The following is a 15,074-nucleotide window of genomic DNA, read 5'->3' as shown; positions in this document are numbered from 1 at the left end:
GCCTGTTAATAAAGTATTCAATCAATCAATAAATAGCATTATACTGTTTTTCAAGTGTCTGTTTTCACAACTGAATGACTGAATGAGATGAGTAGACAAATGAAATGTAGATTTCTTTTACATTTTTCTTTTTTCTGGTGAAAACCGATTAAATAATGTGTATTATTTTGAGACCATTCCGATACCAATATGGCTGATTCCGATTATGCTACCGATTAATCGTGCATCCCTAGTTAGTAGTGTACGTTTTTATGAACAACATTAACCACTTTAACCCTTCGATGTCCTTATTTTGGGCAAGTTTATAATATAAGGCTCACGTGGTTAACGTCCATATCGCTGCTGTCGGGAAGAAACCACCTAACTCCAAAATGTTCATTTCAGGAAATGGAAAACCTTATATTTTTTTTAAACAAAGCAATTATGCCTCATCAAAGTTGGCATTGTAACTTTATATATTGTCAATTACTTGCATGAGAGGGAGAGAGCTGGTGGAGTTAGCTGCTTTAGCAGACAGTTTGAGGGCCCAATGGAGTTCAGAGGTTTTGTCCGAAGTGCTTTTTATACTTTTCATTGGTTCAATATATTTAAGATAAAAAATGGAATTAGGTGTTTTCCTCACGACAGCATTGATATACTAGGTAGGCCTAAGTGGTTTTCAACCCTCTTCATAATCAAGGTCCATTATTCATTCAGCATTTGAGCCATGACCACCATTTGATGACCTCTCAGATCCAAAACTTAGAATATTTTGTTCATTTTATACTCTCAAGGACCACTTGTAGTCCCCGGACCACTGGTTGAAAACCACTGTACTAGTAGGTGATAGCATTTATTTTATTTTTTCAATGGGGAGCGGTGTGACACCCGCTTCGAATTTTATCAACCGATAATCACCAGTAGTAGTTACTTATCACTCAAATGCAATCAAGCCAGCAGGCTCGCCTGGATTAGGATTCTCCTGATTAGGATTCTCCTGATTAGGATTCTCCTGATTAGGATTCTCCAGATTAGGATTCTCCGCTGTGATTAGGAAACACCGTGACTGGTTAAGACTGATATGAGGTTAGGGGATTTAGGTGGCCGGTTAAGACTGAGGTTAGGGTTAGAGTTAGTAATAGTCGGACAACGCTACCAACCACGTTGGACGCCTCCGCGTTTCCTTATCAAAGCCGGTCAGCTCCAGGCGAGCCTGCTGGCTCCATTGCATTGGACTGATAAGTAACATACTGGTGCTTATAACTTGATGTTCATACAAGTCCGCTAGGTGTGCCGCTCAATATGTCTGAACTGTGCGTGTGTCTCCCCGCAGGTCCTTCAGTGACAGCTGTTTTCCCAGCAGCCCGCTGTGCTCAGACCTGGCAGACGTGCAGTGGTACGGCCACGACAAGGCCAAACCTGGAACTCTGGTCTGAGACCCTTAAACTCTCTACCCGCCCCACCCCCCCATACTACTACCACCACCCATCTACAACCTTACAACCTCGTCTTGAAAAGGTCCCTGACGTAAACCACCTCTTTTTGCCCTATCTGGACTAATGGTGACCTGGAAAATGATGGGTTATTATGAGAGCCTCAGGCTTTTGGAACTTTGTTTTTCTTTATCCACCCGCAGCACTACAGACTTTCCTCGTCCACACTCCTCCAGCACGTGAGGAAATGACTGCAAGGGGAGACAGGGAGACAGAAAGATGCACTGTACACTGTACACACACACACACACACACACACACACACACACACACACGCACGCACACACACACACACACACACACACACACACACACACACACACACACACACACACACACACACACACACACACACACACACACATTCACAGAATGCAGTGTCAGCTGTCTTACCTTTCCCCCTCCCTGACTTTACTGACTTTAACACCAGTGTACTGCCAAACAATCAAGAGGATACCTGCTGGTTTTGAGCCCTCCTTGCCATCCTGTTTTGTACCCCTGGGGGCTCCATCGATAGGTGTGCGTCTGCTCTCATTCACCCATTGATGATGTCTGTTTGGCTGACTTGTACCTGTGTAGAGAAAGAAAGAAAGAGCAGTAATAAATGACACATAGGAGGAGCGACATTGGACAAAAGAAGCTGATGGACAAACAGTCTCGGTCAGTTTCTCCCACAACCAAAGATCCCAGCAGATGAACTGGATGCGGCAGGGTTCTCGTGGAGATGGACGACGCTACACAGAGTCACACTAAAATACTGGTGTTCCCCATAGTTCTGGTAACGGACTGTCAGCCAACGGAGTGGGAGTGTGGACCGTTCCTGGGACGCTTTTCTTGAGTTAGCAATACCAGGCGCTGTGGCAGCACAGGAACCGGCCATGGAGGGAATGTAAGCGGATAAAAGGCCCCGCCATACAGAGAGAGATTTTGGACATGGAGTGGTTTTTGGGGCGGGTTTGGCCATAAACACAATCTATGCGAACTTTGACTTTCACTCTATGGTTTTCGCTGAGACTGTCCCTGTCTGCTACAACCCTCTCAGTCTATACTGTGTGCTGAGAAGAACAATGGACAAAACCAGTGGTGGTTGAACGATGGGGGGGGGGGGGGGGGGGGGTCGAGGAGGCGAAAGTGGTTGTCGGCAGCATCAAGTACAGTTTTGTTTAGTACCCTGTAAACTCTAAATGTGTGCTTTTAGTTTGGCCGTTACGTACCCCTCACCAAACAACACCGTAGTTTCGCCCTCCTGTCTTCTGCTACCTATACGTGCATCTGGAAGAGAAAGACGATTGTGCTGTTGGAGATCTGTGAAAGTCAAGCACATCATCATCGACCAGTGTGTCTGTGGACGTCTGTTAAGCTTCAGTGTAACCGTCTCTGTTTTTTCCCTCTTGATGCAGTCGTGGCTGTGTACTGGTCTGGTCCCCCACCACGCTGTGTTTCTGTCCTTCCCTTTGTACAAATGTAGAGGGGAGACGTGCTGGGTAAAAAAAGAAAGAAAAGAAAAAGGAGAAAAAAAAACATGGTCTATTCTGTCTGTCTCTTTGTCTGTCAGTCCAGCACCAGTGTCTGCTCTTTCCGGTTAAGGATGGGAACAAACATTTTGTACAAGCAGAGGAGAGGAGCGTTCCTCCTCCTGTTGCTTTTTAGTGACGGCTTGTCCTCTCTCCTTATACGCAGTGGTGGAAACTGTACTCAAATGTTTTATTTTAGTGTAAGTATCAATACTGCAATGTAGAAATACTACTGTTACAAGTAAATGTATGGAATTCAAAATATACTTTGTGCAAAATGTCCCATTTCAAGTTTTCAAATGTATAAACGTCTTTTGAAAATAGCCGATCTACAAGTTCACAATGCCCTAAATGTATATAGGACTGAAGTGGTTAATGTATGTTCTGTAATAATAATCGAAATCTTCAAAGTAACTAATAACTAAAGTTTTTAAATATTTTAGTGGAGTAAAAAGTACAATAATTGGATCCGAGATGTAGTGAAGTAAAAGTATTGGAAATTGAAACTCCAGTAAAGTGCAAATACCTCAAAATTGTACCAAAGTACATTACTTAAGTAAATGTACTTAGTTACTTTCCACCACTGCTTATAGGCAGTATATGGCCACTAGAGCACCTGACCATCAGAACATAATCATATTATGGTCACACTCTGGTCAGTGTCAAACACGTTGGTGGTGCTTTTACTGTTTGTACTGTTAATTCAGCACTGAAAATGTCATTCCCTTCAACCGCCATGTTAACTCAACGCCACCAGTTCCATATACACACAGTAAGATCCTCAGTGTACTGTTAATGAACGCATTTGTGACTCATTAGACAATGTTGTACAACATTTGTACACGGTCAAGAGTTCTAAATGTGTGGCTATCAGACCAGCAGAGTGACAGCGAGTCACCTGGTATTTACATACTGTACAAACTGTATGAGGCACTTACCTTACTGTGTGTGTGACTGTGTGTGTGTGTGTGTGTGTGTGTGTGTGTGTGTGTGTGTGTGTGTGTGTGTGTGTGTGTGTGTGTGTGTGTGTGTGTGTGAGAGAGAGAGAGAGAGTTTTCAGTCTTGATTGATTTCAAAGCACAACATGAATAGTCATAGAATGTCTATTAAGAAGGACCCAATTTACTTACTTATCATCTGATTGTGTTTTGGTGGTGGGGTCAACTTGAAGTTGCCGTACGTACACAGTATCAGAGGAGTTACAGACAGCCCTCTGATATAGCAAAGGAAATAACACCCAAACACCGTCTCCATCGTGGTGGTCACTTCACCACAGAATCAATGTGTTTGTATCATCAGGATCTCATTACGGCAAAGAAAGGACGGGACCTTGATTGGGTTCCTTTAGGCGACCAATGGGCTCTATGCACACACGCCATTTTGGAGAACTTGGGGCGCCTTCCTTACTTCCTTCACAGGTGTTACCAATGACACTAATTAAGGCTCTGTTCCATTCTGGTCAAACAGAGTCAGGGTGCTGCTATTGGCTCACTGAAAACACTCTGCTACACCTGTGGGTCTCAAGTGTCCCTGAGTGTGTAACTCTGAGAGTGTACAAATGGAACCAAATGTATGGGGCTCCTTGAAATTAAAAAGTTTGAGAACAATTCCACACAAAATGAAACAGCCTTAATTAGTATCATTGGTAACACCTGTGAAGGAAGTATGGAAGCGGCCCGCAAGTATAGGAAGAGTTATTTTGTGTGCATACTGTACACAATCAGGACAGAAGACAAGCCGTACACACACACACCCCACCTTTTTCAATCACAATGTCACACAAATACGCTGACTCTCTTTCCTCAAAACAATTAATTTCTCAGAACAGGGTCTTACATTTTAAGCACATCCAGGTTTTGTTGTGAGGAGTGTGTTTTAATGTTGAGAGAACATTATGCTGGGAAGCTGCAGTTGTATTAGACTAGCAGGCCCGTTGCTACTGCGTGGGTGACATATACCACAGTGGATGGCTGGAACCGTTAACCTTAACCTGGAACCGTAACCTTAACCTGGAACCGTAACCTTACTCTATAAAGCACTGGTTCCCAAACACTGGGCCGCGACCCATTTGTGGGTCACGGACACATGTGTATGGGTCCCTTTATGTTTTTGTTTCCTACATTTAGTTTTTAATTATTAACAAAACATTTTCAAAAGACATTTCATGAATTAAAAGCAAATTCAATGATTTATTTTCAATAATTTCATTGCGATATAAAAGGAAATCCAAGAAATTCCATAAATTAGAAAACAAAGTGTTTTAAGTAGTAGTGGAAATAGCTATCGATGGGCTATTTTCACTAGTTTTGGGTCCTGGCGAGACATCACATTTCTCTTTTGGGTCACAGGCTAAAAGGTTTGGCAACCACTGCTCTAAACTTCTAAAGTACCCCTCCAACCAGTGTGGTCTCTTTTGGCACACTGGTTTTTGTCAGTTTTCCTCCCGCCTATCATCAATGTTGTAAACGTAAGCTGCCACTGTGCATCTGGTTCTAGACCAGACCCCCCCCCCCATTGTTGAGGTTCAAAACCAACTCTGAGCTTTTCGTACTACCAGCTCAAGCCCCTCCTCTTGACCGTGCGGCTGCAGTGCCAACTGTTTCTCTTTCAAAGAGAATCACCTTTTGTGTATCCATGACGCAATACCATGCATGTCCCCCCCCGTCCCCCCCCCAGCGTCGTCCACCACGCCCGCCCCAACACAAGCACGTCTGTTATACATAATACTGCCCCCCGCCCCCGACTGTCCTATTTCACCTTTGAACTCTCAACCTTCTCGTAACGTCTGACCTCTGAGCCCAAATGTGACGAAGTGTGAAGTATACCCTTCCTCTGTCGCTCCGGAAAATGCTCCGTACGTACGTACGTCTCAGTAAAAATGTATGAAGTCTTTTTTTTGTCCTGAAAGGATAAAGATAAAGCAAACCAACTAACTTTTATTGATCTTTTTTTTTTTGCTTTCCTGTACTTAACAGACAGGGGCGCCATGGAGCCTCCACGGGTGGATTTTTTAACATTCGCAACTGTTTTAAAACGATGTTCCTTGTTTTTTTATACAAACCAGTATTTTCTCTCTCTGTCTCTCTCATTTAATTTTCATTAGTTCTGTTAACCCTTTCAGGTGCTACAAAGAACTGACCAGTTACTGCGTTGTCACTTGGAATCTTCTTAGGACTACTCGTCATTATCAATTCCAGATGTGCAACACCCCCAAGCTTATTTTAACTGACACATTTGAAGTAGTAGGGACCCCACCTTTCCCCCTCACCACCAGACAATAGAGCATGTAACTTTGATTTTATTGGTTCTGTTCAACTGTAACCCGACATTAAAGGTGTTGTAGAGAAGAGAAAAAAAAGTGGAATTGATTAAAAAAAAAAAATAATAATAACTGAATTCCACAGTTAATTTATTCTTTTTTTCTATTAAGAATTTGTATAGTAAACTTTACATTTTTCAAAACTGTGTTGTTGGCAAGTCGATGATGAATTTTCCAGATGAAAAGACTCGGTGGTTCTTGAGATTATGAGAAATAAATTATTGCTGAATGTTCTCAAGAAGTTGCACGTGTCTGTTTATTTCATTACATCATGTGGTTGTTAAAGTGGACAAGATGGGGCTTCTCATGCTCTTATTCATTCATTCACTCTCTCACTTCTGACTGCTCCCAGAAAGGTTACAGTCTACAAGCTCAAAGATCTAGAATTGATTGATTGATTGATTGATTGATTGATTGATTGATTGATTGAATACTTAACCCATTTAGGACTATGGCTGATTGCCCGATTCTAAAAATGCCTTATAAATACTGAACTGAAGTTTTCGGAACATTTAAAAATATTAATTCAAAAATTACAAAAATGTTATACTGCTAATATACTGTACAGTACATAGCAACAAGAACCCTGAAAGGGGTTCCCGTCCTGAATGGGACGGGAACATGTTGCAAATAGTACAGCAAGTACAAGCTCACAAGGCATCTTGTAGATCTGCTATTTTCGGTTTGTGACACACGGTGCACAACAAAGTATTAAGTCAGGCTTACTTATTAGTGAAGAACCAACTTTCCTCCATCTGTCTCGAGTTTGTCTTGAGTCAGCAACGATGGCCTCAACCGGGCCATTGTATCAAAGATGGCCTCAGCCAGGCCGTTGTATCAAAGGGAAACCCTTTCATGGACTCTCATTCACTCACGCTTCCTCCCACTACTCACACTCACTCCCATGTCATCACGGTTAAAAGTCTCACTCACGTCTCTCTTATGGAATGTCCTCCAAAAACAACATGCATGGCTGGAGGATTTCCTTTGAAAGCCAAGAGGAAGATTCCATTCCAAACACAATAGATGTTAATCATCTTTATGCATGGGGTCTACACTAACGTAGGACAAAGGATTCAGGATGATAAATAGTGAAAAATGTTTGACATTCTTTCTTTTTTTCTACCATTTTTATCCCACAATTTTGTAATCCATTTTTTCACCCAGTGCCAATTGCCTTAGCTGTAATCCTGGGTGCTACTCCCTCTGCCAACCTGGGGAGAACCCCAAACTGAGCTCATGATTCCCTGACAGGTGAGTTTCCCCGGTTGGACATAGCGTGTTATTCCAGCCAGTTCCTTTCTCTCCATCAGGCGCCCCAGCTGCCCAGGGGGAGGCAGTATAGAGGATGTTTGACGGGCATCCGTTGGGCCCACCTTTACCGGGCATGCGTCGAGCTGGAGCCCTCTTCTTCATGTTGAACAACTGTGGGATCTTTGTATTGATGCTGACCTTTTAAACTAAGTGAAGTTTATACTGTATGCACTTTTGCATGTAGGCTAGCTACTACAAACACAAGCAAACATTACAGGTTACACTTACAGGCACATGATGCAGTAGTATTCGTGACTGAAACTTTTCACGGCTTTCAGATCCTATTGAAATCCAGCCCTAAGGATCAGATGTCAACTTGTATAATAACATCCAGCCTTGGTCCCATCCTTCTCTGTCCGTGTACTAATAAATCCCACTTTCTCTGCTGTGTGTCTGTTCTATGTGTTCCCATAGCACTGTTACTAAGCAGAGCACAGCTGGAAGCTGTTAGCCAGACATTCCGTGAGAAACTGGTTCCTCTGTTAAAAAAAAGATAAAAAAATAAAAGAAAATCACTCATAGTGGTAGTGTGTGTGTGTGTGTGTGTGTGTGTGTGTGTGTGTGTGTGTGTGTGTGTGTGTGTGTGTGTGTGTGTGTGTGTGTGTGTGTGTGTGTGTGTGTGTGTGTGTGTGTGTGTGTGTGCGTGTGCGTGTGTGTGTGTGTGTGTGTGTGTGTCCTATAAGGCTGGACTATGACCTTGCTTTATAGTGTCAGTGAAATCCCTTGGGAGTTGGGACATAATGTAAACACTGAAACACATTTTTACCGTGCGTGTGTGTGTGTGTGTGTGTGTGTGTGTGTGTGTGTGTGTGTGTGTGTGTGTGTGTGTGTGTGTGTGTGTGTGTGCGACTGCGTGTGTGTGTGATAGACAGAGAGTGAGAGTGCAAAAAAGCATGAATACATTCTTTAAAGATTAGGCCTACTGTCTACATAGGACTAGGTGGTCCATGTTTATGTTGGGTAAAATCACTGTTTAGAGGGACCTCCATCCTCACTCACTGTAGCCTATACCTCAGTGAAAATATTGCATATATACAAATAGTCATGTGACTATTAGCAGAGAGAAGTGAGTATGTACACTATTCTGGTTAATAGCTCATCAGGCTGTCATACAGTGGTGTGTCCAGTATAGGCATACATAGACCAAGTTTCATCATGCAACCTGTGTCCTCTCTCCAGATGGGAGTATTCCCTCCCCCAGTCACCTAATTTTCTCTGTCCTCTCTCTACTCTGCCCCACTCTCTCCTCCCCTCCCTGAAGCCTTGATGGCCCTGAGTGTCATCACCTGTGAGGACCAGATGAACTAGGTTGGCTAACGAGCTCAAGACACTATAAAAACTGGGTTGTGTCACTGACTCATGGTTATTGGTTATCCTTGAGTTGATGTGGCAGGTTCTTTGTAAGGTCCAGTGGTGTTTCTAGAGCAGTGGTTCTCAAAGTGGGGGTTATTGGACTGAAAAAATAGCAGATAGCTCATTATGTGATGTGCTATGAGGTCGTAGATCTGCCATTTTTTGAAGATCTCAAACAAAAGATTCCTTTAGTTTACATCGGCTACTAAATGGCTCTACAAGCTCACAATGTGTCGCATTAGACACTTTGATGAAAAGAAAATTAACACAAATCTTCCTTCATGGGGGTCCCTAACCCATATAGTTTATGTGCAAACATGCAATGCAAATCATATCTTGGATGAAAAACATTGACAGCTAGAGTTTTGGTGGCAAATTCATGGAAATATGACACCTAGAATATCTAGTGGACATCTTGAGGTAGTCTCTTAAACTACATGTCATTGTCACTAATATTAGCAATGGCTGCCATCTAGTGGGGACCACCGAACAGCATCCTTAAAAATGTCAAACTGACATGTTTGCCATCAGTTTTAAGGTTAAAACAGTATCCAGACTTCATAGGCCAACAACACTTCATTTTAAACCTGTGTCCTTTTAGAGTACATGTGTGATCAAAGGAGTCATTGTAAAAAAATTCAATAATGGTATACTGTATACAAGGTCCAAGTTTTATCAACATTTGGCACAAAAACAACTTTTTCAACAACAGAAATGTACGTGTCAGTGTTTTGGTGGAGTGATTCAACTCTCTTGTGGAGTGTTTTATTTAACGATCCATTTGACCATTTCCCCCTATTCATCCATCATGCTTGGGATCCAGCTGTTTTTGGAGGAGAATCTTAAGGCCTGCTAACATTCTAAAACTCCAGAATAAAGATGGAGAAGTGATACTGCGGACGTATTGAATCATCTGCCATGGGAGTTTATGTATTCAGGTTTTCATTGTAATCCACCACGACTGCGCCAGGTGGTTTCACAGTGGACCTGGAGTCATCGAGTGGGGATGGAATTAAATCACACTCTGTGTATGGTGCCATTTCATAATTATACCACTGTAGAGTTTCCTTGGTTGGACATAGCACATGGAAGGAACGTGTTATTCCAACCAGTTCCATTCCCCTCCATTAGGCCCCCGGCTGGCCAGGGGGAGGCAGTATATAGAGACCAGAATTACGGCATGTTTTTTGTGAGGTTACCCACGGGGAGAACATGCAAACTCCACACAGCCCTAATTTTAAAAGACAGTACATGCACGGCTTTGCACGCCCTGATCTACCGTATACAGTAACAAAATGCACAAACATCAGAAACATGGATCAGGAACATGGACACACATACATAGACAAATACAATTGTTTAGATTTAAAGGCTGAATACTTCTTCTTCCTCCAGTAGTCTGGTGCCGTCTCCCTGTTCCTACAGGCAGAGAAGTAAAATTCACTTCACATTTTCTGTAAATGTGTCTAGGTACGTCATTGCTGGTTTGAAGTTACAGTAACACCGTCTGGGATTATTACGATATTGTACTAACTGATTAAAATCTGTCATTTTAAACCTTTAAAACATTTTAAACAATCTGGCATTAGGACATTTTGCATTACATTTTGATGGGCTTATTTAGGGCCATTTGTACAGTTGGAGTATAACTGAATTGAACACGCTGGTTTGGAATTAGGTTCTGTACGTTTTCAGGTAATGAATGTAGTCCTGAGGGTTACGGGTCGGGTTAAATAGTTACCAGAAAAAGTGTGGTCAGTGGAAATCAAGGGAGGTTCCCAATCCTTACTATGGTATTGCGTGTGCGTGCATGACATCTATTACTGACCTGTGAGAGGCGGTTGTAGTTCTGACTGTTGGTTCCACTGTAGCGACGCAGGCCTCTCCAGCACACGAACAACACATAGATGGATGCCAGGAGACACTGCAGCGTAAATGCAATGGAGCTCCCCTTCGCTATATGTGCACCAACACGCTAGGGAGGGGATATTTGTAATGTCAAAAGAGGCAAAACTTCTAGTCCTACCAGGATGCAGTAGCCTCCAGAAAGAGATCATAAGAGCTGTTTCCGAGTGTGGATCTGTATAGTTAGATGTTCTGTAATGTACCGTACTGTAACTATAGTACGATTTTGGAATGCACAGACAAATACCGGTAGCTACCTGCTGCTTTGTTTTCAGATCTATAGGATGTGCAGAGCTGATGCTGTATGCCAGAAGAGCACAGGATCCAAGCAGCACGCTGAAGAGGTTCAGGCCCATCAGTGTAGCCACCTGCTCACAATCAACACAACATCATGAAACCTTATGCACAGTCAGTGACCCATCATTGAGAACCAGTGATGCACACCAGTGGTCCAGGACTCCAGGCACCTTGGATGGTGATCCAGCATCATGCTGGATTACCAGTCAAGGTGCCTGGACCAGCATGACAGTGTGTTGAGGGTTCGAGTCCCGATCCCGACGAACATTGCTGTGTCTTCCCCCATCTCTCTCTACCCGTTCCCAATTGACATTTATTAGCCCGCAGACCACCATTTGAAAAGATATGCCAGGGACCCCCATGAGAGGACATTTGTAATTTAACTCTGAGAGTGTACAAGTAGAACCAATTCCATTTGTACACTCTCTGAGTTACAACAGACCCATAAGGTCAATTTGGTTCTTTTAGCTGGGGACTGGGGACCCCCTGGAACTCCCTCAAGTACCTCATTGAGAACCAGATGTACACCACAAGTACAGGTTGAAACAGGATCTCACTTAACATTACTTACCTTCAGTTTGCTTGGTTTCCTCTGGACTTCCACTGCCAGACACCCTGTGGCCAAATACTGTAACAAAAATCACACCTGTGTGAACCGAGTGGTGCAATTCTCTCTCTCTCTCTCTCTCTCTCTCTCTCTCTCTCTCTCTCTCTCTCTCTCTCTCTCTCTCTCTCTCTCTCTCAGCACTACCCCTCTCTCTGTTTCTGGCACCTCCTACTGGTATTAATAAATGCACGCACGCAGCATTACCCCACACGGACATTGCTGGCCATTGCTGGTTGTCACGCATGCGCACACCACTCGTGCTCATGACGGATACATGATACACACACCCGGACATTCCTGGTTGTAGGAGTGGTTGCACCACTCAAAAGTATTGTCAAAAGATGGACAACTGTGTGTGTTGAGGTTCTGTCTTGACTTGAGTGTGCAAACCGCAGTACGTAACAGTTTGGTGACTGTCCTGTAATATTCTTAAGGAAGTGTTTCTCAAACATTTTAATTTCAAAGACCCCCAATTTGATATCCACTAATCCACGGACCCATATATTTTTTAATCTCTAGGACCCTAGTCTCACGTAGCCAGACAACTATTCCACAATCTCCGAATGCTATCTGGAACTCTGGAACTACACCTCCCAAAATCAGAGTAAGGAATTTTTATTTCCATTTCTGCTAAACAGCAAGCTGTACTATACGCGTAGATGATTTCGATTTATATTAAGATACATTTGTGCGACTGTAAAGTCTAAATGGAAGTGGGACGAGGCTTCACTTCCGTTTTATATTTTACACACACAAAACATGTGCTGACAACTTTAGCTTCAATATTATTTTTGTATGAATTTGGACTCACAAACAGACTCGACCAGACTGGGGTCACCATGGAGATAGAGCAGCCGTAACTCACACATGCATGGGTTACTGTGCTCAGTATGCAGGCCAGTGCACCGAAGACCTGCAACAACTGACAGACACACAGACAGACAGACAGACAGAACCACAATCGGTCAATGACCATGTACGATTGTACGTTTACAAGGGATTTGTCTTGAGGCTTCTCTAGCTGTGTCCACACTCCACACAGAAACACAAGGAAACTAGAAAAAGTGCCCTTCCGGGCACAGGTCTCCACCAGGTTATCCACAGATCCGTGCAGTTAGAGGTAAAAACACTTTTCGGCCAGTTATAGCGCCACCTTGAGGCTGAGTTGAAATTGTTCATGTGGCATTTCGTCCTCGGCCTAGTGGGAATGTGGGTGCACAATTTCACGGAAATCACGCGATGTGTTCATGATTTGCAGCATTTTGTTTGAAACTGAGCACTCCTGTGAACTTTGGAAGCCAATCTTAACCAATCAGGATGGAGTCTGATAAATCTGAAAGACCCGTTTCGTTGAATGGCTCTAGAGAGACTGTGTACCAATTTGCGTGATGTTTGGACAAAATCTGTAGGTGTACTGTGCAAAAACTTGTTTTGCACAAAGCGGCCTCCTGGTGGCGCTATAACAGGCCGTTCTGGAAAGTTTGGGGCAGAGGTTCATCGTTGGCATCCAGGGAGTGTGTGTGCAAAATATGGCATCGACCGGGTTAACGGTGGCCGAGATTAGCTGTTCACGGACACACGGACGGACGGACGGACGGACACGCGGACGGACGGAGTGCAAAACATACTCTCCCCACATGCCTTCGGCCTGGTGGAGACAATAAGTACAGTACGTCTTGCCGAGCCATGAGGCCCAGAGGGCAGGAGCCTATCTCCTGATTCTGTAGCGTGTCCAGGGGGTGTACTTGTACACCAGGGGGTGTACAAGTACACCCCCTGGACATGACGCTATGTCGCAGGGACAATGCTGAGTGCCGCAAGCAGGGAGGCACTGGGTCCCATATTTCTTTGGTATGACCCGGCCGGGGATCGAGACCTCCCAGTCTCAGGGAGGACACTCAAACCACAAGGCCACTGAGCTGGTTTAAGTACAGTACTGTTTCATATTAATATGACAGGAAGTTATTTGTACATTTGTCATTATCAGCTGGCCTGTCTGAGATTCCCAGTAGGAATTCAGGCGTGGTGAAATATCGACTTGATTATTCAAGATGACATCAGCAGAGCATTGCACCAACTGACTGTATAGCGTGTTGACAGAATCGACCCACAGTGTTTGTACTGGACACAAGAAAGTCAATCAATTGATTGATTGATCGATCACTCAGTGTCAGACAAGGTAGGTAGATAGGGCTACATTTCCGTCACCGCTAAACCCCTTATCCATAAACTTAAAACATTTTTGAATAGTTCAACTAGCCAATCTATACATTGACACGTTGTGAGCTTGTAGACTGGCCATTTTAACTATTCAAAAATGTTTTGCAAAATAGTTTAAAAAAGGCAAAGAAGTTTAGGGATAAGGGGTTTAGCGGTGACGAAAATGGAGCCCTAGGAGTACTAATAGTGAGCTGCTCACCCCACTGACTAACAGTCGGATGTGGACGACAGTCCCAAACCAGCGCTGAATTCGAACATCTTTCAGCTCCTCCTGGGTAGTGGCTGCAGCCAGTGGTTGGGGAGAGGGCGTCTCTTTAAAATAAACATGGTACAGCCCCTCCAGAAACATGTTTCTCGTCATCTGTTTGAGAAAGAAATATGCAAAGACATTAGCAGCACTGTGTTGAAAACAAAATATATATACCCCACACACACACACACACACACACACACACACACACACACACACACACACACACACACACACACACACACCACTAAACTTTAGACTGAGAGAAGAACAAATCTGAGATCTGTGATTCAGAAGAAAAAGCTTACCTTCCACAGTGAATGTACAAAACTATATTCCGTTTATCCACAGACGATCATATCAGAAGCTTACAGGAATCAGCCGACTATTAAAGACAACATTTAAACTTCTAAACATTTCTCTTACGGGTCTGCTGCTTTATTTGCGTCACGGATCCTCAGGGTCAAAGTTCACTTGAGTTTTTCTGCTGGTGAGATTAATAAGGTCCGCCTCTGAGGAAGTGACACTGTGATCTCATTGGTCCGAGACCACTTACATTTCATAGAGCACACATTGTTTAGCAAAATGCCTGCACATTACTGATGATCATACCATCTATCAGTATTATAATGTCAAACATTTCGTTTATTATAATGTACTAAAACACTTAAAATAATTATAATAATAATCATAAATACATAACACATTAAAGGTAGGCTAAGTGATTTTCTTTTGTTAAAATAAGACAAAAAGCTCTATATTGTGATAGTACTCATTGCTATAGAATGTTTTTTCAGTAACAGTCTCTGAATCTCTGAATGGA

General features: G+C 43.2%; 2 protein-coding genes across 11 annotated transcripts in view; one reads left to right on the top strand and one right to left on the bottom strand.

Moving 5' to 3' along the window:
• The window catches only part of frmd4a (FERM domain containing 4A), a 169,353-nt gene extending 167,287 nt beyond the window's left edge, over positions 1–2,066 (top strand). For all 10 annotated transcript variants that reach the window (XM_083762399.1, XM_083762403.1, XM_083762402.1 and 7 more), the window contains one exon: positions 1,313–2,066. In XM_083762399.1, the coding sequence (XP_083618525.1) occupies positions 1,313–1,415 (103 nt within the window). In that variant the 3' untranslated portion in view covers positions 1,416–2,066. The remainder of the gene's footprint in view (positions 1–1,312) is intronic.
• A 7,987-nt stretch (positions 2,067–10,053) lies between these two features.
• On the bottom strand, positions 10,054–14,892 carry tmem253 (transmembrane protein 253). The gene is made up of 7 exons (XM_083762397.1): positions 14,560–14,892; positions 14,201–14,362; positions 12,593–12,703; positions 11,746–11,802; positions 11,135–11,245; positions 10,801–10,947; positions 10,054–10,391 (listed from the first exon to the last, which is right to left on the bottom strand). Exons 2-7 carry the CDS (start codon positions 14,360–14,362, stop codon positions 10,338–10,340), a joined length of 642 nt encoding a protein of 213 aa, XP_083618523.1. The 5' UTR covers positions 14,560–14,892; the 3' UTR covers positions 10,054–10,337.
• Positions 14,893–15,074: the final 182 nt, after the last annotated feature.

Source organism: Protomyctophum parallelum, assembly GCF_964188405.1.
Source record: "Protomyctophum parallelum genome assembly, chromosome: 4".
NCBI classification, from domain to species: Eukaryota; Metazoa; Chordata; class Actinopteri; order Myctophiformes; family Myctophidae; genus Protomyctophum; species Protomyctophum parallelum.
The sequence above is the reverse complement of the archived record's forward strand: the minus strand, read 5'-3'. Positions and strand labels throughout refer to the sequence as shown.

What these genes read in the sequence shown, in the direction of transcription:
- tmem253 (XM_083762397.1), bottom strand. Translation starts at nt 14,362, where the DNA reads ATGACGAGAAACATGTTTCTGGAGGGGCTGTACCATGTTTATTTTAAA. An exon ending in CAGTCTGGTCGAGTCTGTTT is followed by an intron (nt 11,803 to 12,592) that starts GTGAGTCCAAAT and finishes TTTTTGTTACAG; the next exon opens with TATTTGGCCACAGGGTGTCT. An exon ending in ACTACAACCGCCTCTCACAG is followed by an intron (nt 10,392 to 10,800) that starts GTCAGTAATAGA and finishes CTCTGCCTGTAG; the next exon opens with GAACAGGGAGACGGCACCAG.